At 44.0% G+C, this 26,126-nt stretch overlaps 2 protein-coding genes across 3 annotated transcripts in view; one reads left to right on the forward strand and one right to left on the reverse strand.

Moving 5' to 3' along the window:
- Positions 1-5,209, forward strand: part of TPR (translocated promoter region, nuclear basket protein) — a 33,993-nt gene extending 28,784 nt beyond the window's left edge. The window contains exons 45-51 of one of the 2 annotated variants that reach the window (XM_058809038.1): positions 347-456; positions 1,084-1,190; positions 1,864-1,959; positions 2,097-2,253; positions 2,908-3,026; positions 3,879-3,977; positions 4,828-5,209. In XM_058809038.1, coding sequence (XP_058665021.1) covers positions 347-456; positions 1,084-1,190; positions 1,864-1,959; positions 2,097-2,253; positions 2,908-3,026; positions 3,879-3,977; positions 4,828-4,883 — 744 coding nt within the window. In that variant the 3' untranslated portion in view covers positions 4,884-5,209. The remainder of the gene's footprint in view (positions 1-346; positions 457-1,083; positions 1,191-1,863; positions 1,960-2,096; positions 2,254-2,907; positions 3,027-3,878; positions 3,978-4,827) is intronic. The other variant, XM_058809039.1, reaches the window with a different exon arrangement.
- PRG4 (proteoglycan 4) lies at positions 3,603-23,645 on the reverse strand. Its single transcript, XM_058809040.1, has 12 exons — positions 23,550-23,645; positions 21,159-21,281; positions 19,004-19,123; positions 15,860-15,955; positions 12,686-14,365; positions 9,485-12,592; positions 8,552-8,638; positions 7,943-8,082; positions 7,110-7,266; positions 6,372-6,551; positions 6,116-6,241; positions 3,603-5,182 (listed from the first exon to the last, which is right to left on the reverse strand). Exons 1-12 carry the CDS (start codon positions 23,641-23,643, stop codon positions 5,079-5,081), a joined length of 6,015 nt encoding a protein of 2,004 aa, XP_058665023.1. The 5' UTR covers positions 23,644-23,645; the 3' UTR covers positions 3,603-5,078.
- Positions 23,646-26,126: the final 2,481 nt, after the last annotated feature.

Raw genomic sequence — 26,126 nt, forward strand, 5'->3', positions numbered from 1 at the left:
AGGTGATTTTATTTACTTATTTTTAGAGTCAGTCAGTGGCCGTGTTGCTGGAAAAAACAATACTAAGTTCAGCTTCATCCTAAAGGAACAAGGCTAACTTATGCTTCTCCATCAGCTAATTTAGAACCCTTTATTCAGCTGTATTTGGCAGAACAAATGCAGGTTCAATGAGAGAAAAGAGACTAAGTACCTTCTGTGACACCAAAGGCATCAGCTTTAGATGTCTGAAATTAAACAAGAATTTTGTTAGAGCTAAATCTGTTATTGTTTTGCTGGACTATGTGGAAAAATCAACCTTTAACTCAGCTGGTAAAAACTGGAAATACATTGTAGGCTCTGATATCAGTCTCTTTTTTTCCAGCAGCAGCACTTCTTTGATGATGAGGACAGGACAGTTCCAAGTACACCAACTCTTGTAGTTCCACATCGTACAGATGGATTTGCAGAAGCTATTCAGTAAGTAGATGTGAAAAGGGAAAAAAAAGGCTTTTCTCTATTCTTTATTCTATTTCTTTCTATTTTTCAGCAAAATGAAAATAAATTTAAATTAAATTCACTTGTGATGGAAGTAACATGGTAGGTAGTAGGATAGATAACTGCATCTGCAGCTAAGTAATTATTGCTTGACTTGTGTGTCATTTAAACTGATCAGCAGATTAGGTAGTGAATATTCTCCCATGTATTGTAACCTGGTGATTTAAGAAGAGATTAAACAAACAAAAAAGTTCTATCAAATTTCCTTCCTTGTTCTCCTTCCCTCCCCATTAATATTGCCTGTGAAAGTTGCCTCCATTTCTGTTTTTGGGATGTTCTGGACAGGTTCGGCAATCCACTTAAAATTATGAGAGTTCATAGAATAGATAAGTAAAGAATATTCTCTTCAGGACTGTTGTATTGATTTTGAATGCATTGCTAATAATTTGAGAGCTAATTGCTGTTTATTTAGCAGTAGCTCAGCTGATTTTTGTGGTCAGTATTAGTTCATTTTGTCTCATGCTTGATTTGTTCTCTTGGTCAGAAAGTTCTCCCCCCTGCCCTGATCTTTGGTGGAGATGCAGAATTCCTTAAGTTTGTGTTTTCCAGTTCCCCCCAGGTAGCTGGAGTTCCTCGGTTCAGATTTGGGCCCCCTGAAGATATGCCACAAACCAGCTCCAGTCACTCTGATCTTGGGCAGCTGGCATCACAAGGAGGTAAAGCACTTCTGGGCTCTCTTTTCTCTGGGTCTTTGAGTGAAAAAGAGAGAATTCAGTCAACAAAACATAATTCTTCACACAATGCTTCAGGAAAATTTTGAAGTGTGGAAACCTGCAACTCTAAAATAATTGTCAGCAGGGAGAGAATAACAGAAATTGAGAAGGTGTTACTTTCAAGCTGCTACATTTATAGTTGTGTTAGGATTTTGAAATTGAAGGAAATGTTGAAGGAATGGTTTTTAACTTCAATTTTACCATTGGTTGTAGCTTCCCTGTAGTTAAATAATAGGGGAAAACATCAAATGCCAAGAAATCTTTGGGCTATGTCCTTATCTGCTCAGAGATGCTCAGGCTGTTGTGTTTGTTGTTGGTCTGAATCTGTCCCTTTCCTGGAATCCCTGTTGGCATGGAACACAGGCTGTTGTCTGAAGAAAGCTCATAGGAAAATAATGCAAGGATGAAAGTTAAAAAAACAAGCATTAATATTTTCATCAAGGTGTTACCTTCCAATAAATTATGATCAGCTCTGGCAGTAAGTCAAAACAAAACAACAACAATCTGCTTAAATACAAGTGACTGGATTATATCAAATACCCAGAGGGAAGACATTGGTTAATCCCTTTTTTAGCCACTCATTTGACTGGATTGTCACTGTAACTTTGTGTTGCAGGTTTAGGGATGTATGAAACCCCACTGTTCCTTGCCCACGAGGAGGAATCAGGGGGTCGTAGTGTCCCCACAACACCGTTACAAGTGGCAGCACCGGGTAAGTGGCAGAGGCTTGCAGAGCGAAGCCGGGAATGATTCCCTGTGGTCAGGGGAAGTGCTGGGCAGCCTGTCCCCGAGCTGCCTGTGCTGTCACAGGCTCTGTGGGCAGGGCCTGAGGGTTTCTGTGCTCCCCAGTGACGGTGTTCACAGAGAGTGCCTCGGCCGATGCCTCGGAGCACGCGTCCCAGTCCGTGCCCATGGTCACCACCTCCACTGGCAGCCTGTCCACCACCACCGAGCCCGGCGCCGGTGATGACACCGATGAGGTCTTCGCAGAGGCAGAGTCTGAGGGGTAAAGCACCATTGCTTTGGCTCACTAGCACTGCTGGCATGTTCATTGTCACCCAGGGGCAGCTCAGACAGCGTTTTGTAGTGCTATGAGGCAGGACAGTCTGAGTCTTCATCCAAAACCAGTGGTTTTCTGCTGATCTTCTCCTTGGGGTTTACAAAATTAATATAAAAGTCACCAAAAAATTTTTTTTTTAGTTTTTAAGATTGCAGAGCACTCTGCAGTAGTCAAATACTGATGTTAAAGGCACAGGTTGAAGGATCAGTTTGTAGACTAAAGACTGTGGCATTCCTATGTAATACAGAAAATCACTCTGCATGCAAAGCACAGATATATGATTAAGTCACCCAGTTAAGACAGTGCATGTACAAAAGATGAAGCACAGGGCTGGAATAAGCAGTTCTTAGTGAACTTTGAAGACAAATAATTTTGTCTTTTACTTTACAAGCACAATTTTTAATACTTATAATAATTGCTGTATTTTTTATTATGATGAAGTAAAGATCTAAAAGGGTACAGTTCATAATTTTATGCTATATTTTACTTTTGATTTTCATTGAATCTTTGTGTTCCAAGAGAGAGTGGTTTTTTTTCTGGATCTTTCTGAATCTATGCAAATATACTTACATGGTTCTCCTCCTCCACCTTCCCTTCTAGCATTACTTCAGAAGCAGGTCTAGAAATCGATAGCCAGCAAGAGGAAGAATCTGTTCAAGCATCTGATGAGTCAGATCTTCCTTCAACTAGTCAGGATCCTCCTTCAAGTTCATCTGCAGGTACAGGATAATCACAGTAATAGTTCATACCTTTTCATTAAGAGTGGGAATTCCTTTGTCCAGCATAGTGGCTGGTAGCCAGGATACACAAAATAAGATAAAACCCTTAGAATCAAAGACTCATTAAATGCTTTGGGGTGGAAGGGATCTTAAAGCCCATGCAGTGCCACCCCTACCATGGGCAGGGACACCTTCCACTGGCCCACGTTCCAACCTGGTCTTGGGCACTTCCAGGGGCAGCCACAGCTTCTCTGGGCACCCTGTGCCAGGGCCTTACCACTGTTACAGAGAACAATTCTTTCCCAATATCCCATCTGACCCTGCCCTCTGGCAGTGGGAAGCCATTCCCTCTTGTCCTTACAGGCCATTGTCCCAAGTCCCTCTGCAGCTCTCCTGGAAACCCTTTAGTCACTGGAAGGGGCTCTAAGGTCTCCCCAGATTCTGTAAGAGCAAGATCATATTTTGATGCTTATAGATTCTTTGGTAAACCATTTTACCTTGGACCACAGAGACTGGAGTAGGCCAAGTAAGAATAACACTTCAAGGAGCAAACATTACTGATACTTTGGTTATTTATTCACTGGCATATTTGATGTCTTTAAAATATTTTTAATTAAATTGTGAAACAACAATAAGTTAATCTCTATTGAGTTATCAATTAACCCCTTGTATAGAGAGCAAGAGAAATGCAGTGTATTTGTTTTGAAGCTTTTATTTATCTTGGAGGAGAGGTCAATAAAATAAGGAAGGCACTTTTATCATTCTAAAGTAAAGAAGCATAACCCATATCAAACATGTAGAGATGAGAATCTGGCAGGCACAGCCACCCTTTCTTTCTGCCTCTCCCCACAGACACGAGCAGCACTCAGCCCAAGTCCCTGCGCCGTGTCCGGCTGCAGCCCCCGACGCTGAGGACAGGCGTGCGTGGCCGGCAGTTCAACAGGCAGAGGGGTAAGTGCTCCTGGCTGCTCCTGGCTGCTCCCAGCCTGGCAGGGAGTGAGTGAGGGACACACAGCCCTGCCTCCAGTTTGGTGTGTGACCCTGAGCTCTAGTTTGGGTTTAGTGTGTTAGGCTGAGCAGGTTTCGGACAGGCAAACTTCCTTCTGCAGTGGCACCTGGCTCTTGTCAGTAGAGAGAATGTAGAGGGCATTAGATCTTCAGAGTTTTAAAGGAAGGTTCCAGAAGTCTGTTAGGACAGCAGTTTAAAAAATTCTAGTTTTAGCATTAGAGGAGCTTCCATTTGGTACATTAAGGATTCCAGCTATAGCAATGCATACTCATTGAAAAAAGCTTTATTGGAAGTATTACAGGTTTTCCAGTGTAATGGAGTTAAACCATGGCAAGAAATTATTTTTGCAACTTCTGTACTTTAAAAAAAAAGCCTTTGGGTTTTCTTTTGTTTTGCATTATTTTAACATTGTGGAAGACTCAATATTAGCATTGAAATATAGATTAGCTGGTATTAAGGGGAAAAAATAAGGTGGGACTAGGATAGATTTTCTTTCATCTGTCACCATTTTTTGTAATAACAAGAAGGAGGGACTAACTGATTTCAGATGTGGTAAGAATCCTCTGCTCATTGGCTTGGCTCAGGATCACAAGTCACCCCCAGCCTTTTGCATGACACAGATGACATGTACATGTGTCACCAGGCTTAGAGGGAGAGAGGGGAAACTTGAACTGTATCAGAATGAACCACTCCACTGCCGTGACAATTCCTTAGGGAATGATGAACTATCACCTGTGCAATGGTTGATTAGAAGGGTTTATACTAATGCACTTGTTTTCTTTCCCTGCACAGGTGTAACTCATGCTATGGGAGGCAGAGGAGGCCTGAACAGAGGAAACATTAGTTAAATGAAATGTAAAGGACTTCCAGCTGTATACAAAATGCCAGTTTGCCTGTGATTGCTTAGTGTAATGAAGCCAGAGCCTGAAGCAGCATTTTAATACTTAGAGTTGTGTGCACATATTTCATTGTCTTTTATTAATAAAATTAGAAAAAAACATTGACATCCAAATGGCATCTTGATTTAACTTCTCTGCTGTACATCACTTGCTGGGACAGTTGTACCAGTCTTTGGTTACAGTCTTGCCTGTGAGAGCAGTAACAGGCCGTGCTATTCTTTTGCCAATATCCAAACTGTAGTACCGATCTGAAAGGAAGAGAGGTCAGCATTAAATTCCAGAAACTACATTTAATACATGGAAAGAATTCACAAATTCAAGCCTGCATTTTAGTGTCACTTAGGCCTGGATAATAGATTTACTGTTCCATGTGCATGTAAGGAGCTGAGAGGCTCCAACAATAAATTTCTGTCCTCAGCTTTATTTTTCAGGTGTCCTTGGTTGCAGTAAGTTTTATGGCATTGCTAATAATTAAATCAGTCCCAAGAGCAGGAGAAGGGAAGAATGTTCTTGTGTTGCTAGAGCACAGAAATAGTCTTAAGAATTTGGAAATCAAACTACATCCACAACAATCCTGTACTCAATACAGAAGTAGGAAGTCCATACTCCCTGAGTGTGAATGGGCCTGTGAGGCTGATTTCTCCAAGGTGAGGAATTGGATCTTACTGACAGGGACTTTAGTAGCCTGTATTTGGGTATAGCTTGTTCTTAGAGATATTTAGTTTTATGAAAACTGAGGAATGCTTATATGGGATCCTGGCTGGGGGAATGAGTCTACCTAATCTAGGATCATAAATAATTTTTTTGAGCTCAGTCAAATGGTTCATCTCCCTCCTTTTTGTGTTTTGTCAGAAACATAGTTCCATAGAAACCATTGAAAAACTTGCTGTGATCCAAAGACTTCGGTCTATCGTTAACATAAAATCCTTCTTTTAAGGTTTGTCTCTTTACAAGGCTGAACTCCCTGGCAATGCATTCCCCAACTGGATCCTTTGAACCTCTGTATTTCATTGCTGCACCTTGTCCTGATTTTTAATAGAAACATCTCTTGATTATGGACAGTATTTTAATTCTCAGGACTTTTTAGTAGTGCTGAAAGCAATAGCACAAGTGATAACAGGAGGTTCTTCCCCACCCCATATCTTTTGAAGTCTGTAGTGATGTGCTTTGGTTTTACTTACTGTAAGAGAAGGCGTAGTAGTCGTAGCCATCGGGCTTGTTCTGGTTGGGTATGGAGAGAGTTGAGTGGACAACCTTGGGGAGCCCTCTCCAATACGTTGTCATTTGGATTTCCTTGCGCAGAACTCCTGCAAGCAAAAGGAACCCTCCGTGAGCAGCTGTGTCCCCTACAGCCATTAAAACCTTCCAAACACAAGGTTGTGCCAGCACCTACAGAGGTGAAAGCACCTGTGTAAGAGAGGCTGAGTGTCCCCTTACCAGAGGGGTGGGGGTTGATCCTGACGGTACGGATGACGGTCGGCATTCGCACCGCACGCTGGAAGCGCCGCCGGATGACAATTCTGGGGACAAAGGCTGGGTATCTGATGGTGACCTGGGGTCTTCTTTGACACTTCTTGGCTGGCTCTTGTCTGTACACGTACTGCTGCATGTTCCCATCTAAAACACACATTTGTTTTGTTAATTTAAAAAAAAATGCCCCCCCAAAAACACCCAGCTTGATCAGGTATGAAAGTGTCATTATATTCCTATCACACACAAGGAATCAATAACAACATTCTTGTGGTGGCTGTACAGCCCATGCACCATTCATGTAAGATAAGGAAATTACTTCAAAATAGGAAATCAGAATAGAGATGGAAATTTTCACACATAGTTATGAACAAGCAAGATTAAAGCCTTCCCTTCTCTAATTAACTTGAGACTAAAATAGCTTTACACCAGATAAAACTTATTTCAATGTTCAGCCACTACAGGGCTGCATTCCTGGATTCTCACCCTTACAGATCTGGTTTAAAATGCACTGAAAGACCTCCAAGTTCTAGTACAAATTTTTTAAAGCTTCAGGCTATTTTTGAGCACCTGGAACACTGGCATCATTTGTGTTTCTGTGTTTGAAAGAAATAGTTCTTGGGTCAAGAGAAACTGTTTTATTCCTGACCAAGGCAATTCAAGCCCCTTTTGACGTTCCCTGAACTTCAGGAATACAAGACATACCTCTTTTGATAAAATAAACAGATTCTGGTCTGGTGTTGTATCTTGCCACAGGGAGGGTTGCTACTATTCTCCCACTTAGCCCTGCAAATCCAGTTGCGAGAGGTTTGGGATAGCCGTTATCCATAACACCATTAGTGAAGCGCCAGTACAGGGGACCCTGAGCATTTAAGAGAAAAAAAAAAAAAAAAAAAAAAAAAGAGCTTTAGAGGAAGTTAATTCCTGGTTATTCAACTGCAAAACAAACATGAAGAATAATCCATAAACAAGCACTAGCACTTTGATAGCTTCATTGTAAATCTGACTGGAATCACTCCTACATCCATACAAATGGGTTAAAACTACTACAACTTCATAAAGTACCTCCTGCAGCCCTTTAACCTTGGAGTAGGGCTAGTGTATTTTAGAAGCTAATTTTTAAGAGAGGGTTGCCGAGAAAGGGGTTTCCTTTATAAATTCTTAAATTTTCATAGATATAACAAGTAGCTTAAATTCCAGGACTGAGTGATTTATTGGGAAGTAACTGCATGACAGCTTTAATGCGGCATGGGCACTTCATTAGCATTTTCTTTCAGGTTGGGAAACATACTAGAAATAAGTTTAGGCAATCTTTTTCCCCAATATCCAATCTGAACCTCCCCTGCTGCAACCTAAGGCCCTTTCTCATCCTGTTATTGTTGCCTGGGAGCAAAACCCAACTCCCCCCGGCTGTCCCCTCCTGTCAGGGAGCTGTGCAGAGCTACAAGGTTCCCCTGAGCCTCCTTTTCCCCCAGCTGAGCCTCCACAGCTGCTCCTCATCAACCTCGCCCCATCGTGCCGGCCGGGACCACTCCCACCTTGATGAAGAAGGTTTTTCCATCGCAGTTGCACCTGGAGAAGACGGAGTCGATGGGCGAGGGGATGCCCCAGCCATCGGTGATCCGGCGCGGGTTGGTGGTCGGCGGGCTCCGGCCGTTCAGCAGCCAGTAATAGTGACCTGGAGAGGGGGACAGGCGTGAGGGGCGCCGGGGACAGCGAGGGACATCGCCGTCCTGCACCGTGGACACCGAAGGACATCGCCGTCCTGCACCGGGGACAGCGAGGGGACATCGCCGTCCTGCCCCGGGGGACGAGGCTGAGCCGGCCCCGTGAGGGATCTGAGGGGACGGACGCGGCTCGGGAGAGTTTCGTGAAGGGTGAGTGGCACCGGGGCGAGTGAGGGAGGAAAAAGAGGAGGAAGAGAGACGGGACAGCTCGAAGAGGAGGAGGAGGAGGTGAAGGTGAAGGTGCTGGTGAAGGATTAGGTTCGGGAAAGGTGAGGGAGAAGGAGGAGGAGGCTGGGGCAGGTGAGGGAGGTGCTCCGGCGCTGTGCGGTGGAAGGAGGAGGGCCGGGGCCGGAGCTGGAGCCGGTATAGGAGGAGCGGGGCCATGCTGGGGCAGGTGGAGGATGTTCGGAGCAGTCTCACCTCGGAAGACGGCCAGGGTGCCATTGGGCAGGGCCACCATGCCGTCCGCTGGCTTGCCGCTGCACAGGTCCTTCTCGTCATTCCTCTCTGCAAAACACAGCCAGGTGGGTTTGTTTAAGGTTCCATAAAAGCGCCTTAGCTTTCCCCTCGGCCCCGCCGGTGGGCCAGGGATTAATTCCTCATTGGGGACGTGTTCTCGGGAAGGTCGGCTCTGGTGCTGTGGCCCCGGCAGTGCCGAGTGACCAGGTGTGGGTGTCTTTGCTTATTGCCACCTAAGTACCTGTAATTCAGGAAAACACCTACAAACACCTCGTGTGCTACATGCTCTAGGATTTTATTGTTCCTTTAAGCTACTTTAGCGGCTTCTCTTCCTTCTTGCTATTTCTTAAAAAAAAAAAAAAAGCATTTATGCTTTTTTTCAGTTAAATATATATGCAGTTAAATATGAAGGAAGGATGAATCTCATTTAGACTGAAATTCAAGTATTTTGCATCTAAACCCCTAGTTTTTTCCCCAAAATATCTTTCAGTATCTGATTCAAAAATTGCCCAAGAACCTGCAGGTTATGTCTGATTAAAATAAAGAAAGGGCTGTGGCAAAAAGCAAGACAAGAGAGTTCTTGTCTCTTTTATATGATATTTTTAGTACATGGCTACAAAATACCAGGTTAGGTACCATGAGGGAGGCTGGATATGCAGCCTGACTTCTAGCAATTTTTTCATGGGATTTAGAAATTTGTCATCTTTTTCCTTGACTTTTTGTCTGTTTGCATCTTCTACAATAGCAAGCAGAAGGAGGAGAAACTTATAGCAAACAATTTTCAGTAGGACCAATTACTGAAACCAATTATTGTAGATTGTGTTCTAAACTACCAAGAGGATTTAATTAACTCCACAGCTGCTGATGCTTTCGTACCTGCTGGAATGCACTTACCTGGTGTTTCTCCAGGGAACATTGGCAGGTCCCCAACTTGTATTAAAGGCTTGTTTATCTCGGGCTCTTCTTTTGCTGGCAGAGTTTCAGGTTCAGTTGGATGAGGTTCTTCTGCGGCCTCAGTGACCTCCTGGAAATGTATTGTTGGCTTGGATGTCCCATTGGACACAAGATACATTTCTTCTATTGTATCCTTTTTGTCCCTTGTTATGGTTTCTTTGGTAACTGTAGTTACCTCTTCTTTGGCAGTACCAGGGGCCTTTTCAGTGACATCTTCCATTTCTTTTTCAGGTGTGGTGCCCATTTCTTTAATGGTAGTTTCCTCTTTTTTACCGGCTGTTGTCATCTCCACAATAACACAAGCAGCACCTGGGCTCTCTTTGTCTGCTGCTGGCCCAGCCTGCTCAGTGTCTGTAGCTGTCTCTTTTTCTTTTGGTGTTACAGCCTCACTGGGCTGAGGAGTTGAATCTTCCTTGATGGTTGTTACCAGCACAGTGTGACTGGGCAAGGGAGCTGTGGCTGCTGTTGTTGCAGTCTTGGTGTCTGTAGAAGTTGTTTCTGATTCAGTTGCTGCAGTGACAGGATCCTTGGCCGTAGGAGCTGCGTTTGGAACATCATCCATACCTTTAGGAGAATCAATTGGTTTAGCTGTTGTCACCATAGCTACAGTAACTGTGTCTTTCCCAGTTGCAGCTGTGAAAATGTCTTTAAGCAGAGTAGTTCTGTCCTTCTTTGGTGTTGTTGTCTCCTTGATCTCTATTGTGGTATCTGAAAGCATTGTCCCTGCCCCAGTTGTGGGGGAGTCCTTCCCAACTGTTGTGGGTGCAGCACTACTTGGAGAAGCCGTGACTTTAGTGGCCTCAGGGGCTACAGGGGTGGTTGAGGAGTCAGCATCCTCTACTTCAGGGGTGGTGGGAGAGTCTGCCTTGGTTGTAGGTTCGTCTGCAGTTGTTTCTTCAGGTTTAGGGGTAGTGGGAGAGTCTGCCATTGTTGCCTCCTCTGGGTTTGTCTCCTCTGGTTTGGGAGTTGTGGGCTCCTCTGGGGTTGTCTCCTCTGGTTTAGGAGTTGTTGTCTCTTCTGGTTTGGGAGTTGTGGGCTCCTCTGGGGTTGTCTCCTCTGGTTTGGGAGTTGTGGGCTCCTCTGGGGTTGTCTCCTCTGGTTTGGGAGTTGTGGGCTCCTCTGGGGTTGTCTCCTCTGGTTTGGGAGTTGTGGGCTCCTCTGGGGCTGTCTCCTCTTGTTTGGGGGTGGTGGGCTCCTCTGGTGTTGGTGTTGTTGGCTCCTCTGGGGTTGTCTCCTCTGGTTTAGGAGTTGTGGGCTCCTCTGGGGTTGTCTCCTCTGGTTTGGGAGTTGTGGGCTCCTCTGGGGTTGTCTCCTCTTGTTTGGGGGTGGTGGGCTCCTCTGGTGTTGGTGTTGTTGGCTCCTCTGGGGTTGTCTCCTCTGGTTTAGGAGTTGTGGGCTCCTCTGGGGTTGTCTCTTCTGGTTTAGGAGTTGTTGTCTCTTCTGGTTTAGGAGTTGTTGGCTCCTCTGGGGTTGTCTCCTCTGGTTTGGGAGTTGTGGGCTCCTCTGGGGTTGTCTCTTCTGGTTTAGGAGTTGTTGTCTCCTCTGGTTTGGGAGTTGTGGGCTCCTCTGGGGTTGTCTCCTCTTGTTTGGGGGTGGTGGGCTCCTCTGGTGTTGGTGTTGTTGGCTCCTCTGGGGTTGTCTCCTCTGGTTTGGGAGTTGTGGGCTCCTCTGGGGTTGTCTCCTCTGGTTTGGGAGTTGTGGGCTCCTCTGGGGTTGTCTCCTCTGGTTTGGGAGTTGTGGGCTCCTCTGGGGCTGTCTCCTCTTGTTTGGGGGTGGTGGGCTCCTCTGGTGTTGGTGTTGTTGGCTCCTCTGGGGTTGTCTCCTCTGGTTTGGGAGTTGTGGGCTCCTCTGGGGTTGTCTCCTCTGGTTTGGGAGTTGTGGGCTCGTCTGGGGTTGTCTCCTCTTGTTTGGGGGTGGTGGGCTCCTCTGGTGTTGGTGTTGTTGGCTCCTCTGGGGTTGTCTCCTCTGGTTTAGGAGTTGTGGGCTCCTCTGGGGTTGTCTCTTCTGGTTTAGGAGTTGTTGTCTCTTCTGGTTTAGGAGTTGTTGTCTCCTCTGGTTTAGGAGTTGTGGGCTCCTCTGGGGTTGTCTCCTCTTGTTTGGGGGTGGTGGGCTCCTCTGGTGTTGGTGTTGTTGGCTCCTCTGGGGTTGTCTCTTCCGGTTTAGGAGTTGCGGGCTCCTCTGGGGTTGGTGTTGTTGGTTCCTCTGGCGTTGTCTCCTCTGGAACTGGTGTTGTTGGTTCTTCTGGGGTTGTCTCCTCTGGTGGGGGAGTTGTAGGTTCCTCTGGGGTTGTCTCTTCTGGTTTAGGAGTTGTGGGCTCCTCTGGTGTTGGTGTTGTTGGTTCTTCTGGGGTTGTTTCCTCTGGTGGTGGTGTTATTGGTTCCTCTGGGGTGGTCTCTTCTGGTGCTGGTGTTGTCGGCTCCTCTGGAGTTGTTTCCTCTGGTGTTGGTGTTGTCATCTCCTCTGGTGGGGGGGTTGTCTCCTCTGTTGGTGTTGTTGTTGGTTCTTCTGGGGTTGTCTCCTCTAGTGATGTTGTTGTTGGTTCCTCTGGGGTTGTCTCCTCTGGTGTTGGTGTTGTTGGTTCCTCTGGGGTGGTCTCCTCTGGGGCTGGTGTTGTTGGTTCCTCTGGGGTGGTCTCTTCTGGTTCAGGAGTTGTTGGTTCCTCTGGGGTTGTTGTCTCCTCTGGTGGTGGTGTTGTCGGCTCCTCTGGGGTTGTTGTCTCTTCTGGAGTGGGGGTTGTCTCCTCTGGTGGGGGTGTTGTTGGTTCCTCTGGGGTTGTTGTCTCCTCTGGTGTTGGTGTTGTTGGTTCCTCTGGTGGAGGAGTTGTTGGTTCCTCTGGGGTTGTTGTCTCCTCTGGTGGTGGTGTTGTTGGTTCCTCTGGGGTTGTTGGTTCCTCTGGTGGGGGTGTTGTTGGTTCCTCTGGGGTTGTTGTCTCCTCTGGTGTTGGTGTTGTTGGTTCCTCTGGGGTTGTTGTCTCCTCTGGTGCTGGTGTTGTTGGTTCCTCTGGGGTTGTTGTCTCCTCTGGTGGAGGAGTTGTTGGTTCCTCTGGTGGTGGTGTTGTTGGTTCCTCTGGGGTTGTTGTCTCCTCTGGTGGAGGAGTTGTTGGTTCCTCTGGTGGTGGTGTTGTTGGTTCCTCTGGGGTTGTTGTCTCCTCTGGTGGAGGAGTTGTTGGTTCCTCTGGGGTTGTCTCCTCTGGTGGGGGTGTTGTTGGTTCCTCTGGGGTTGTTGTCTCCTCTGGTGGGGGTGTTGTTGGTTCCTCTGGGGTTGTCTCCTCTGGTGGGGGTGTTGTTGGTTCCTCTGGGGTTGTTGTCTCCTCTGGTGGTGGTGTTGTCGGCTCCTCTGGGGTTGTTGTCTCTTCTGGAGTGGGGGTTGTCTCCTCTGGTGGGGGTGTTGTTGGTTCCTCTGGGGTTGTTGTCTCCTCTGGTGGTGGTGTTGTTGGTTCCTCTGGGGTTGTTGGTTCCTCTGGTGGGGGTGTTGTTGGTTCCTCTGGGGTTGTTGTCTCCTCTGGTGTTGGTGTTGTTGGTTCCTCTGGGGTTGTTGTCTCCTCTGGTGCTGGTGTTGTTGGTTCCTCTGGGATTGTTGTCTCCTCTGGTGGTGGTGTTGTTGGTTCCTCTGGGGTTGTTGTTTCCTCTGGTGGTGGTGTTGTTGGTTCCTCTGGGGTTGTTGGTTCCTCTGGTGGGGGTGTTGTTGGTTCCTCTGGGGTTGTTGTCTCCTCTGGTGTTGGTGTTGTTGGTTCCTCTGGGGTTGTTGTCTCCTCTGGTGCTGGTGTTGTTGGTTCCTCTGGGGTTGTTGTCTCCTCTGGTGGAGGAGTTGTTGGTTCCTCTGGTGGTGGTGTTGTTGGTTCCTCTGGGGTTGTTGTCTCCTCTGGTGGAGGAGTTGTTGGTTCCTCTGGTGGTGGTGTTGTTGGTTCCTCTGGGGTTGTTGTCTCCTCTGGTGGAGGAGTTGTTGGTTCCTCTGGGGTTGTCTCCTCTGGTGGGGGTGTTGTTGGTTCCTCTGGGGTTGTTGTCTCCTCTGGTGGGGGTGTTGTTGGTTCCTCTGGGGTTGTCTCCTCTGGTGGGGGTGTTGTTGGTTCCTCTGGGGTTGTTGTCTCCTCTGGTGGTGGTGTTGTCGGCTCCTCTGGGGTTGTTGTCTCTTCTGGAGTGGGGGTTGTCTCCTCTGGTGGGGGTGTTGTTGGTTCCTCTGGGGTTGTTGTCTCCTCTGGTGGTGGTGTTGTTGGTTCCTCTGGGGTTGTTGGTTCCTCTGGTGGGGGTGTTGTTGGTTCCTCTGGGGTTGTTGTCTCCTCTGGTGTTGGTGTTGTTGGTTCCTCTGGGGTTGTTGTCTCCTCTGGTGCTGGTGTTGTTGGTTCCTCTGGGATTGTTGTCTCCTCTGGTGGTGGTGTTGTTGGTTCCTCTGGGGTTGTTGTTTCCTCTGGTGGTGGTGTTGTTGGTTCCTCTGGGGTTGTTGGTTCCTCTGGTGGGGGTGTTGTTGGTTCCTCTGGGGTTGTTGTCTCCTCTGGTGGTGGTGTTGTTGGTTCCTCTGGGGTTGTTGTCTCCTCTGGTGTTGGTGTTGTTGGTTCCTCTGGGGTTGTCTCCTCAGGCGTGGGGCTGGTGGGAGCCTCGCTGTCGGTTGCTGCCGCCTCGGTGGCATCAGGGGTTGGGTCCTGTGTTGGGGGCAGGTCGGTTGGGTCCATTTCCGTCACTGGCTCCTCTGTGGCATCAGGGGTCACATCTTCTGTTGTATCTGGAGTGGGAGGCTCAGCTTCGGTCGCTGGTTCCTCTGTGGCCTCAGGGGTTGTCCCTGCAGGTTCTGTGGTTGGGGCAGGAGTGGTCACTGGGATTTCAGGATCTACAGAACAAATACAAATTTGGTTCAGCCATTGGAATTCCCATGCAGGTAGGTATTGCCTATAATTGTATTACACCCATGAGCTATAGGTGCTTCCTTTGGAATAGCAAGTCCTTTTTTAACTGCCAAACTCACCTGGCCCAGGTGAAATGGGAGTTCCTTTTGTGTGCATGGGACTTTGCAGCACTCAGCTCAGTTTTAGGTGGTCCCTTTTGGCCAACCTGGTGCTGCCCCAGGTTCAGGGTTCAGTTTGGTGCTTGTAGGAGCTGCCTGGGGTTTCCTGCTGCTTTCATGGAAAGGAACCCCACTTTGAAAAATAGTCCTTCTAACAGAACACTTCCCTTCTCAGTCTGTAATTTTGATTTATTCCACTGTCCTACATTATAACTTAGTCTGCACCAACAACCTGGAATCAGTGGAGAGAGGTAGGGGAAGCAGGATGAAAATCATTCCTGAACACAGAGCCCTGACTGCATGTTCTGCTGTATCTTTGTTCCTTGGGTTGTTTTCCTCATTGTGATGTATGGATTTAAGGCTCTCCTTACTTGTATTTATAGTTACATTGATATCAATCAAATTGTTATTCAGCAGGAAGAAGAGTAAATGCTTCTGCATTTCAATCTCTCCCTAAGTATTCTCTCTCTGAGATTTTGCAGATTAGCTCTGCATTCACAGATGTTGTGTGTTTAGTATGAGCAGAACATTGCAGAATAGGTTTCACTCCCATCCCATGTATCTGAAATACCATAAGCCAGCTGGGATCCTGTTAATGGTTATTTGAATTCCCTTAATTTTCTTTCATTTAACGCACTATAAGGTTTTTAGGGGTTTTGGGGGGTTCTTTTGTTGGTTTTTGTTTTGGTTTGTTTTGTTTTGTTTTTATTTTTCTAATAGGAAATTGGAACAGCAGAAAAAAAGTACACCAAATCTAAAACAAAAAAGAAGAGGGTGGGAGGATTAAAATATTGACTGACTTCTAGTGTCTTTTCAATTGTGCTTCAAGTTCAAGCTGGTCTCCTGAGTTATCACTTCAAATGCTGGAACACATTACCAAAGAACACAGGAAAGCAGCATATTTTCCAGTCAGAATAAATAAATAAATGTGTTCTCTGAAGCAGCATAAGGCTGGCTTGATTGAAGCTAAAGAAACCTGCTAGGACATTTTCCTGTGCTGCCAGTTCACCACTGTCCCACCCTTCCTGTTCCAGCCATGGATGCTGTCCAAGACTGACAATGGTCTGCACCCTGTGTTTGGAGGATGTGTGACAATCCAGTAGAGACACAGGAGACATCACCTCTCTGCACCATCTGTGCTGAGTGAACTCTCCAAAGTCCTGAGGGCTCGGTGAGGTAATCAGTTTATAAACCAAGTGCTTCCAAGCTTGCTAACTGTCTGGTAATGTCTAGGATCAGCTTTCTATTTCCAGAGCAGGAAAATGGTCTTTAATTTTCCTTCAGGTACACCCATCCTGGTGTATCCATATACTTGCCTACCTTCCACAGCTTCCTCTGGTGACTCTTCCTCATCTGTGGAGGACCTTTTAGATTTGTTGTCTGGAGGAGTCTCCAGGGTTGGCTTTTCTGTGTGTGCTGAAAGAGAGAAGTGCTCCCATTAACAGATTATTTTAACTTTATAGGTGCTTGGTGTCAGCTGTATAAGAGTGATTACGAAATTTCAGTGACCCTCTTCCACTTAAAACTAAGTTTCTTTTCATCTACAGGATAATTTACACAATTATTTGTGTGAAAAAGAGCAAAAATACCCTTTTGATCCTGAAGTGTTTCATCACAGATAGAAACAATATTTTTCACAGAAGTTTGAGGTGAGGCATTATTAGCTAATGGTAATTTTGAGGTGGGAAAAGAACTGAATTCTGAGCAGACCTCTATGTTCTGAAAATTTGTCTTATTTTTTATTCACTACAGATGACTTTTTACTACTTGACTTTCACTACAGATAACTAACTCCAGTGGAAATAGGAGAGCTGTCACATTAGCAAAGGATTTACTTGGATAATCTCCTTGCAGCTCTTCAGATGTGATAATTTTACACAAGTGATTGTTTTGGGGAGACATTTTAAAAGAAATGGTTTCCTTGAAGGAGACAGGAGCTACAAAGCAGGCATGGACCAAGGAAACAACATGGGTATTAAGCTAACTTCTAGTAGGCTGAGTTTTAGGAGAAATAGGAGGTTGTGTTCAGATTTTTCAGCTCTGAAGAGTGAATGGGAATTCAGTTGCATCCAGTAAGAGCCAGAAAATATTTTGTAATTAATTGTTGGCCAAATTGTACAACTGGAAATGAGCTACTGGCATAGCCTTGTAAAAGGAACTTGTTAGTTGTGAAGGAAATGTGATGGAGCTCAGGGAACTGGCCAAATTGTTTTGATCCAGCCAAGGGAGCTGGTAACTGCCAGAGGTGCGTGTCATCAGCTTTTTACAAAAGGAATGGGATTTTTGTCTCCAAGGGATGACCATAGTGTCAAAAGATTTACTTTCACAACGAGCTAGCGCTCAAAGCAAGGAAGGTCGGGTATTGCACTATATCCTGAAAATTTATTGAGGAAGAGAGAGAAATTGTTGTAGTTGAAGCTGAATGACTCCTTTGGAAGCCAATTTTTGGGGAGGGGAACTTTTCAGTTATGTGTGTACATGTATTCTGGGATTAAAGAGCTTCTGGAGAACAGGGAAGTTAACAGTGAGCTCTGGATATGCATCGAACACTTGCCTTTACTGTACAGAAAAAATTGTTCAGAGGATGCTGAAACAGCAAATTTATTCCAAGAGGTTTTACAGATTTCTCAGTTATTCACATATAAAGAGTAAAATACTGAGTACAGTGGTTTGGGGGATTTCTGCTGGATTTTTTGACAAAAAATTATAGCAAAGTTTAGTACAATACAGAAGAAATTCTTTAAGATTAGGAACAGTTGATTAATTCTTCATTCTATTTTAACTGAAGAAGTGAAATGGTTTAAGAGTGTTTGTGAGTGCTTGGATGTGATAAACTCAGCAGAAAGAGGGAAATATTAAGCAGCCTCATAAGCAGCAAATTCACCTCAATATGCTTCCAAGACATTTCTCTAGACACTCAGTCAAAAATGCTGGATACAGACTCTATTTCAGCCTAAATTACTGTGCAGTTGTGTGGCCAAGCCAAGCCACTACCCCAGCACTTGGGGAGCACTTGGGTGAAGAGAACCAAATGATAATTGTGACTTGTGTTGTGTGTCATGCTGCAGGCTTTGGGAATTGGCTGCCTTGGAGGTGGGCTGCTCTGTGGATACAGTGACCTCATGCCAAGCCATATTTGTCAAGTGTGTTGACAGAAATTATTTTGGTCTGTAGGTACCAGAAAGTTTAAGGACATGATGGAATTAAACATATTCTGTTGGGTTTTTTTAGAGTTCATTTGCTGGTGTCCTTAAAGCTACGTGAGGGTGGGACTGCACCTCCCGATCTGTGCCTTTGTGCTCAGCTGAAACCCCACCAGGCTCTGCAGAAAAGGACAGAACAAAAGAAGTGACTGATTCTGCCCTGGACTGAACTTGCAGCTTAAAGGTAAAATGTGTGTTTGCCTAAATCTTTTCTTGCTACACTGTGAACATGTGACATCCAGTTCCTTTCTTGTGCCCCACAAGATGGGTTTCTGTGTTGGGCTGCTCCTCCCACATTGGATTTGAGATGGGGAGAATCTAGAATGTGCATCTCTAATATGCTGCCAGTGACTACTTTTGGTGGCTCCAAGCAAGTGATCTTGAGGTCCAGGTAGTGGTATCCTAAGGAGTAGCCATTCCCAGTTTTGGATGGGGGAGGGTTTTAAGGGGGTTGAACCTTCCACCTTGTTTTTATAAGAGGAACTCAGTTCTGGTCCTTGTGGCCAGAGAGACCTTGAGGGGCTGGAGCACCAGGAGGGGCTGAGGGAGCTGGAAAGGGGCTCAGCCTGGAGAAAAGGAGGCTCAGGGGGGCCTTTGTGGCTCTACACAGCTTCTGACAGGAGGGGACAGCCGGGGGGTCAGGCTGTGCTGCCAGGAACAGGGACAGGACAAGAGGAAATGACCCCTAGGAGCACCAGTGGAGGTTTGGGTTCCCAGGCTACCCAGGGCAGGGGTGGAGTCCCTATCCCTGGAGGGATTTAAAAGCTGTGTGAGTGTGTCACTAGGGACATGTTTCAGTGATGGCCTTGGCAGTGCTGGGGGAATGGTTGGATACAATAATCTCAAAAGGTCTTTTCCTGACAAATCTGTTCTGATTCCCCAACTTCTCTCACTGAATTCTATTATTGATGTGCAGACTTTATCTTTACATGTGGTATTCTGAGTAAGGGCTCTGACAGCATGGCTGGTGCCAAAAGCCCCTAATGTAAAATACAGCTTTAACCTCAGAATTCACATCTTGGTGATGACTTCCAGGATATCTACCTGTATGTTTCCATAAAGTGCTCATGCTTGAGAAGTTGGCCAATTTGTTTGTGAAATTAGGTTTTGTTGTTTTTGTTCTATTTTCTTTTGTTTGGTTTTGTTTGTTTTGTTCTGTTTTCTGTTTTTCAGTTGTCACCAAAGCCCACACAGTTTTGTTCATGGTACAGCATCTCTGCTTAAACTTGTTTTTTGAGAAACAGATGGAGAAGTGTCTTACCCTCTTTACAGTACTTGGCGTAGTCCGGGCAGCATTTTCCGTACCGCTCGCAGTCGGCGTCGCAGTCGCACTCGCGGCCCCGCTCGAAGGCCTCGAAGCAGCGTCCCTCGCAGGAGGCGGCTGCAGGGACACAGAGCACAGTCAGGCTTTGGGCCGGCCCGCCTGCAACGCTGGGACCTCTCTACAGTGAAGTCATTGGCTCGAGCTGTGCCAAGAGCAGCTCCAGAAAATCAGGCGCTTATCCTGGTCTGATCCAGGCTTTGTCTGTGATGGGGGTTTGGATCAGGCGGTGCCACCAGAGGGGCACTGTGCCATGGCAGTGACATTGGATTGACAGTGTGATAAAACCTGACTGCCACGTTCACTTTAGCCAGGTCCCACCGTAGGAGGCTTCTGCTTCCCCAGCCACAGAGCGGTGATCTCAAGAGTGATATTTAAATTCTGGGCTGGGTTTGCAGGAAGGTGTTCACCAGAGGATCCCTTTGCAACAAAAAGGATGTTTCTAACAAAGCATTTCTGAAAAATAATTCACTTAATTAGGTCGCAACCAAGTGTACCTGTTGTGTCCAGGCAAACACTGCAACCTAATTGTGTGAACAGGTTAGCCAAGTTACCCCAAGAGACCAGTTTGGAACTATTTAATAGAGTTCTTAAATTATTAATACTAAAGGACTATGGTGCCATGTTTTGATGTGATCAATAACCACATGATTTTAATATTTAATGCTGGTTAACTTCTGAAACTTCACTGACCAAATTGCTATTTCATATCAAATAATGACCGTGTTGTGTTAGAAAGAGTGTGCACAGCTATTAGACTTCAGAAAAAGCACTTTCTCTACATATGTCTTTATTGAAGTCATTGTCTCTGTGGCACACAATGCATAAAATCATGTTATGCAGTTAAATCATTATCAAGAAAAATTAGGATTGCTCTATAGGCAGATTCTGAACATCTTTGGATTAGTGCAGTTGTGGAATCAGTGTTGATGCCAGTGGATCCATCCCACATGCACAGGTGAGAATTATTTTTATTATCTTAGGGAAATTTTATTCATAAATAATGTCTGGCATTTCTGTCATTTAGTCAGTGTTGATTCCACACTAGCTGGACAATAGTCTTAAGCCAGACTGCCTGCATCCTTTCAGGATGTGCTTGCCTGGACTCACTGATTTAGATAGAACAGAGAAGATTTTCTCTAGCCTTAACTTTTTGGTTAAATGTTGTGCAGAAGCCAGAATACCTTTAGAATCTGACCCACAATGAATAAATAGCCTCCATAATTAAAATGCCTCACTCTGCATCTTCAGCTGTGAGAAATGCTGATGTCCCCCCACAAAGCAAAATGAGGATGGGGGAGACTGAAAGGCAAAGTGTCCCCAGTGTGTGTCAGGGCAGCAGAACTGGAATTTTAGGGAATGCTAGGTCTGCATTTTGAACAACACTCAGTGGTGTAGCTGGTTCTGAGAAGTATTTGTTACTCCTGTAATCCTACTGGAACCACAGTGTAGGGTAACAAACTACTGTTATCCAAATCACTGATATTTCTGATGTTGGTGATTGCTAAGAAAATGTCTTTAATGCTCATTAAAGCAATAATCTGGTTTTAGTTACATTGTGCAGTTTTCCCTATAAATAAAGCATAAATTAATACTCATCCAAACACCTTTTCCAGCAGACTCTGGACATGGTTCTGATCCAGATTCAATTTCTGTCTATGGAAGGACACCCTGGCTTTGGATTAGACCCCACAGCATCCACACTTCTTAAATTTGAACTGGAATATGTCAGAATTTCTTTCTGCAAAAACCTGAATTGGCTTTTACTACTTTTTTCTTTGTATAAGAGACGGACACATACAGTACAAATGCACTAAGGAGTAGAAAACAAACAAACAGGTTTTGCCAATCTTGCCTAGTTCTGCTTTTGTCAAAAGCAAAATTCTTTGCTTGGCAATAATCTGTGGATACACATTTTTCTTGGCATTTGCATGTGGTTATCCTGAATATTTGAGGGGAACAACAATACATGTATGAGGTGGAACAAGGACACAGCAAACCAACAGACATTTAAGCATTCAGAGGAGACACTGGTGTGGTAGGGAGCTGGGAAGGGAATTTTGAGGAGAGGAACTGGCTGTGTTTGGGAACTTACCCACTGTGCAGACTTTCCTGAAGTCAGGGCAGCACTCCATGTAGTGGTGACAGTTAAAATCACACTGGCAGTCATGCTCTCTAGAATACCCTGCCCCACATCTCCCTGTACAGCTCGATACATCTAAAATCACACAACACTGGTGTAAGCATTGCCCAACCACAATGATCCCTAAGGAAATGCTGAATGGAAAAGGACTAAAGCTTCTCTCCTTTTTTTCCTACAGAATGTGGTTTCTACACTCAGTACTGCAGAAGTTGAGGGCCTGGTGTGACTCCTCCTGAAGGTGTGGGGAGCAGAGGTTTGCTCTGTGCCAGCTTGAGGACCAGCAGCAGCACGTGTTCAGGTTAGAGGGGTCTTCCACTGAGCTAACTTAACCCTTTTTGTCTGGAAACTAAGGAATCCTTGAGGATTGGTTCTGTAGTATGACCAGAGGCTTCCAAACTAGCCCCATAGACAGTATATCAGCTTTGCTGATTTACTTTTTAGTTTGATTCACCTTCTGTATGATAATAGGTGTGCATCTCCACATCCATACCTGACAGACCCCCTTGGTGTCTGATTTTTATTGTTGGTAATGCTGTTCCTAATTACCCATCTAATCAAGCTGGCTTGTAAACTGGAGAACACTGTCATAATAAATACACGTCCCTGAAACCATTTTTATTGGAAGTTTCAAAATCTGCCTACTCCCTACACTATATTTTTTCTCTGATGTCAGGGAAGAATTTGGTATCAGCTCTAAGGTTAAGAACAGTTGGGATCTAGCCCTGTAACTCCTATGAAGTACATTTTGTTAATTAGAAGATTAAGTACTAGCAAACTAACAGAAAAGCTCATCCCATAATGGCTTTTCTGCCAGACTGCTGGGAAATGCTGGATAACAAGAAATGGTGCAGATAACAGGTGGTAAAACAAGACAGCAGGAGTGTCTTGCTTTAACCTGTGAGCACTCCAGCTCAGCAGTGCTTTGCTACCTTCTGCTGTCAAATCAGATATTCACCCTGCAACCCTCCCCTTCATCTGTGAAATCTCTGAAAACACAACAAGTTAACAACTTCTTCTGGACATGAAACATGCAGGACCACAAGTGAAGCGTCCCTAAATACAAACAAAGAAGCTGAACAATCAGCAAGCCCAAACAGATAATCAGCTGAAACATTGAGGAACAACAAGGAAATAACATGTAACACAACACCAAAGACAATTGCTAACAACGCACACTCCATGTGTGTGTGTCTGAAGGAAGAGCATGGCATAACAAATATTATATCTATTACATATACAGTGATTCTCAGACAGTACTTGTAATGCTTGTTATCATTTTGCCACAAATAGAAAAATGGATCCAAGGGATAACTGGAGACATTAATGGACTTGAGTTACTGGGCTATTAATACAGCAGTTGAAAAGACAAAATGGACATCTTTCTTTATGGATATATGCCCAATATATTGAACCCTTGTTCCTTTATGGAAGGAAAATAAGTCCAATAGTTATATGGATAATATGTAGTAGTCCAATGGTTGCACCTCTTCATTTGTTTCTTTTCAGTTTATGAATTGTAGGTTACGAAGTTACTTTTAAGGAAAATGCCTGAATGGTCCTGGTTGCTGTTGGCAAAAGTCTTGATTTTTGCTGAAACTGGTGGGAAGGCATCACTTATCAAAGGGGTCAGTGTAAGGTTACATCTGGCATGGGGTGTGCCCTGAGGAACTTCTCAGATACATGACATTGTGCTTTCTGCTATCAAGTAGTAATAAATCATTTTCTACCAGCAAGTAATACCTAGTGTCATCCCCCTGAAAATTTGAGAGCTATTAGAGAACTGCAACAGCTCAGGATTTGCGAGGGGGCACGTTCTGCTTCACCATAACAGTATTACTTTAGTAAGGAATCAATTATAGAGCTATCATTAGACAAATAATTCCCCAAATTTGCCTCACTGCTATAAGAATGGTGCATTTAATGGGAAAGCACTTAGCAAGGTAGAGACATTTCTTTCCCTGAGCTTGTTGAAATATTTCTAGTCAACCTTTGTGGATATTCTCATGTTAGGTTCTTTCTAAATCAAACTGCAAATCACTCGGGCTAAATACATCAGTATGAGGGCAAGAGGCTCTGTAGGCTGTCTACAGAAAAAGTAATAGATTCATACACATTTTGCATTACATTTATATTTTTATGTTATTCCTCAAAAAAAGAGGACCATGCTACACTAAAATTTATTTATTAAAATATTCAGTGATGATAAAACTGAATCATATTTCCTATCTGAATAAAGTTCTAGAGCTTTGTAGTATCTTTATGAAGTTGCATTTGAAATATTCTTAATGTGTGTCAGGCACACACTCCTAGACACCCTCCCTTCAGCTTTGTGTGTTACAGTACCTTGAGAAGACACCTCTGGAATCAAGGACAGTGAAAGAACCACCAGGGATATGCATAGTATGTTCCATATGATCATAACTTTCAGGTACGACATCGTTCCTAAAAAGAAATAATCTTACATCACTATCTGCAATTCACTTAATTCATAATTTTTAAAATGCTGTGCATATCTTTATATATAAGACTAGCTTGATAAAAATGTAAAATAAATAATAAAACTGTTCAAGGGAAAAATAGCTATTTTAGAATTGCTCCATAAATTCCCTTTTGATTATTAGTCAATTAGCCATTAAATTCAATTAATGGCTTAATGGCTTAAATTCTGTAATAAGACTATAGAAATTCATTATGAACAAGTAATAGAAATAAATTTTTGCAGAATTCTATTACATGAAGACTACAGTCGCAGTTGTCTTCTAACATGGGTACACTTCAGCACAATGTTTAAAGTTATAATACTGATAAATGAAAATCTGTAATAAAACCAAATACTGACAGAATATTAGTTATTCAGCAACATAATTCTATAAACCATAACCTAACATTGAAATATGTCAAATGGAAACATAGGCTAAAAGTAAATCTTCTTTCAAAAAGAAAACTTTGGATTTTCTGTCCCAGTTCCTGTTCTCCTACTGAAGAAGAGCTCTGGGCAGAGACAGGTATAGCACTTACCTAGCAGAGAGTGTGTCTGCTCCCAGGGCTGTTCCAGAGTCCTTATATATTGCTTTGGAGCTGTGCTGGGGTCAGGTAATTAGGCAGTTTGTTAAACACACCACCAATGACAGCTCATGACAGCAAACTTTCCACAGGGCTTGGAAGAGGGCCCGGATGACTAGACTAACACAACATCTGGAAAATACTCCCATTAAGAAAAACGATTACAGAAAAACTAAATAGGGACTTACTAGTCAAAACACATTTTGATTACTGAGAGAAATGAACAAATTGTCCTCAATGCAGCTGGAAGGCATTAGAGAGTATTGCAGAGCAATAAAAAATCATCACAGGCAAATGCTGAGTGTATTTTCTTTCTTGTCAAATGGAGCTTAGGTGACAGTAGCCTGAAATGATCAGTTTTATCTGCTACTGATGGTATATCTTCTCCAAAAAGTTGTGAGAGCTAATTCATACAGACATAAGAAATTCACTACTTGCACTGAATATTTTGTACTTTCCCCTGAACTGAAGGGAAACGCTGCCAAGGCATTGGCTAGAAATCAAAGAATTGAGTCAAATCACAAAGTTATTGAACATATGATATGTAAGACATCAAAAATGAATGAAAGAGTCCTTAATTATTTTAATGGTCTTTGTGTTCATTGGTTCCAGATTTGGGATAGTGGAAATGGTCATTTGTAACTCTCAGAGACAGAGGAGGTTTTAACTGAAAATTTTACAGTCCTCACTGTTGGTCTTTAGGAGGGATCTTTTATTCAGAAATTATCCTAAAGGCCAGGAAACTTTAATATGCCTCCTTTATTGTATTACTTGAGTCCCAAAGTAGTTCTGTTAACCCCAAAAATAAATATGGTATAGTACACACTGATCCCAGTTGAGGAAAGCACTTCAAATGAGAATAAGTCTCTTAAGGAAAATAATGCAGAACAGGAGTGGGTTTAAACATGTGTTTGAATGTTTCCCTCACTTGATTCATTGACTGAACAGCTTTAGTAATTTTATGCTAGAATTTCTAATTTCTGTATTATCACAATAGAGAGATTTGTATTCAGTCTTTCTGCATGGAATAACTATTTACTTCAATTAAATGGAGTAGCTATTACTTTTCTTTGTGGGAAAGGGGAGACTGAGTTATTACGGAGTTTATTCAAGGTCATTCAAAAAGAAATGTATATTACATGCCTTATAATAAGAGTTTCAGGGATGTCTTTAGTGAATTATAAGCTTGATAAAGAAACCCTGGCTTGGGTAGTATAGTACCTGTCTATGATTATTTGAAGCCTGGGGAAGAAGTACTTGTTAGAGTAGCCAAATAGGATCAGCAAGATGAGAAGTTTCCTAGAAAAGTACTGAAATACTTATAACTTAATTAATTTATCATTTGATCAAGCAAAACATTTAAGGCCAAATTAACTGAGTGTATCCTTACTTTGAGATCCATGACATTGAGGAGATTTGTTTTCTTTTCCATAAATTCACAGCTGGTGCAGCTGTGAGTCCCAGTAAATACTGGCTGGCTACCTGAGGTGAATATGTGTGTGTGTGTGTGTGTATGACTCAATCAAAAAACTCAGAAGATCAAAATTATTGTCATTTTTCTGTTGAGCCAGGGCTCAACTGAGTCATACAATTGGGAACAGACACACTTAAAAAACAGGTAGCTGTGACTGGCTGCCACATTGTGTTATGGATGTTCCTTTTGGTAGGATTGTGTTTTTAATTTCTCTTCTGAACTGAACTTTTCAGTTGTTAGAGGTCACATGGAGTTGCAAAGTTTGTGTGTAAAGAATTTCATAAGTGGATCAACAGGCTGTGAAGAGCACCTAAGTCACCTTAAAATTGTACTGTCACTGTGGCATTGAGATGGGTGGGCAGATAACATTAAGGTAAGGGCTG

This window comes from Ammospiza caudacuta, chromosome 7, assembly GCF_027887145.1.
Source record: "Ammospiza caudacuta isolate bAmmCau1 chromosome 7, bAmmCau1.pri, whole genome shotgun sequence".
NCBI classification, from domain to species: Eukaryota; Metazoa; Chordata; class Aves; order Passeriformes; family Passerellidae; genus Ammospiza; species Ammospiza caudacuta.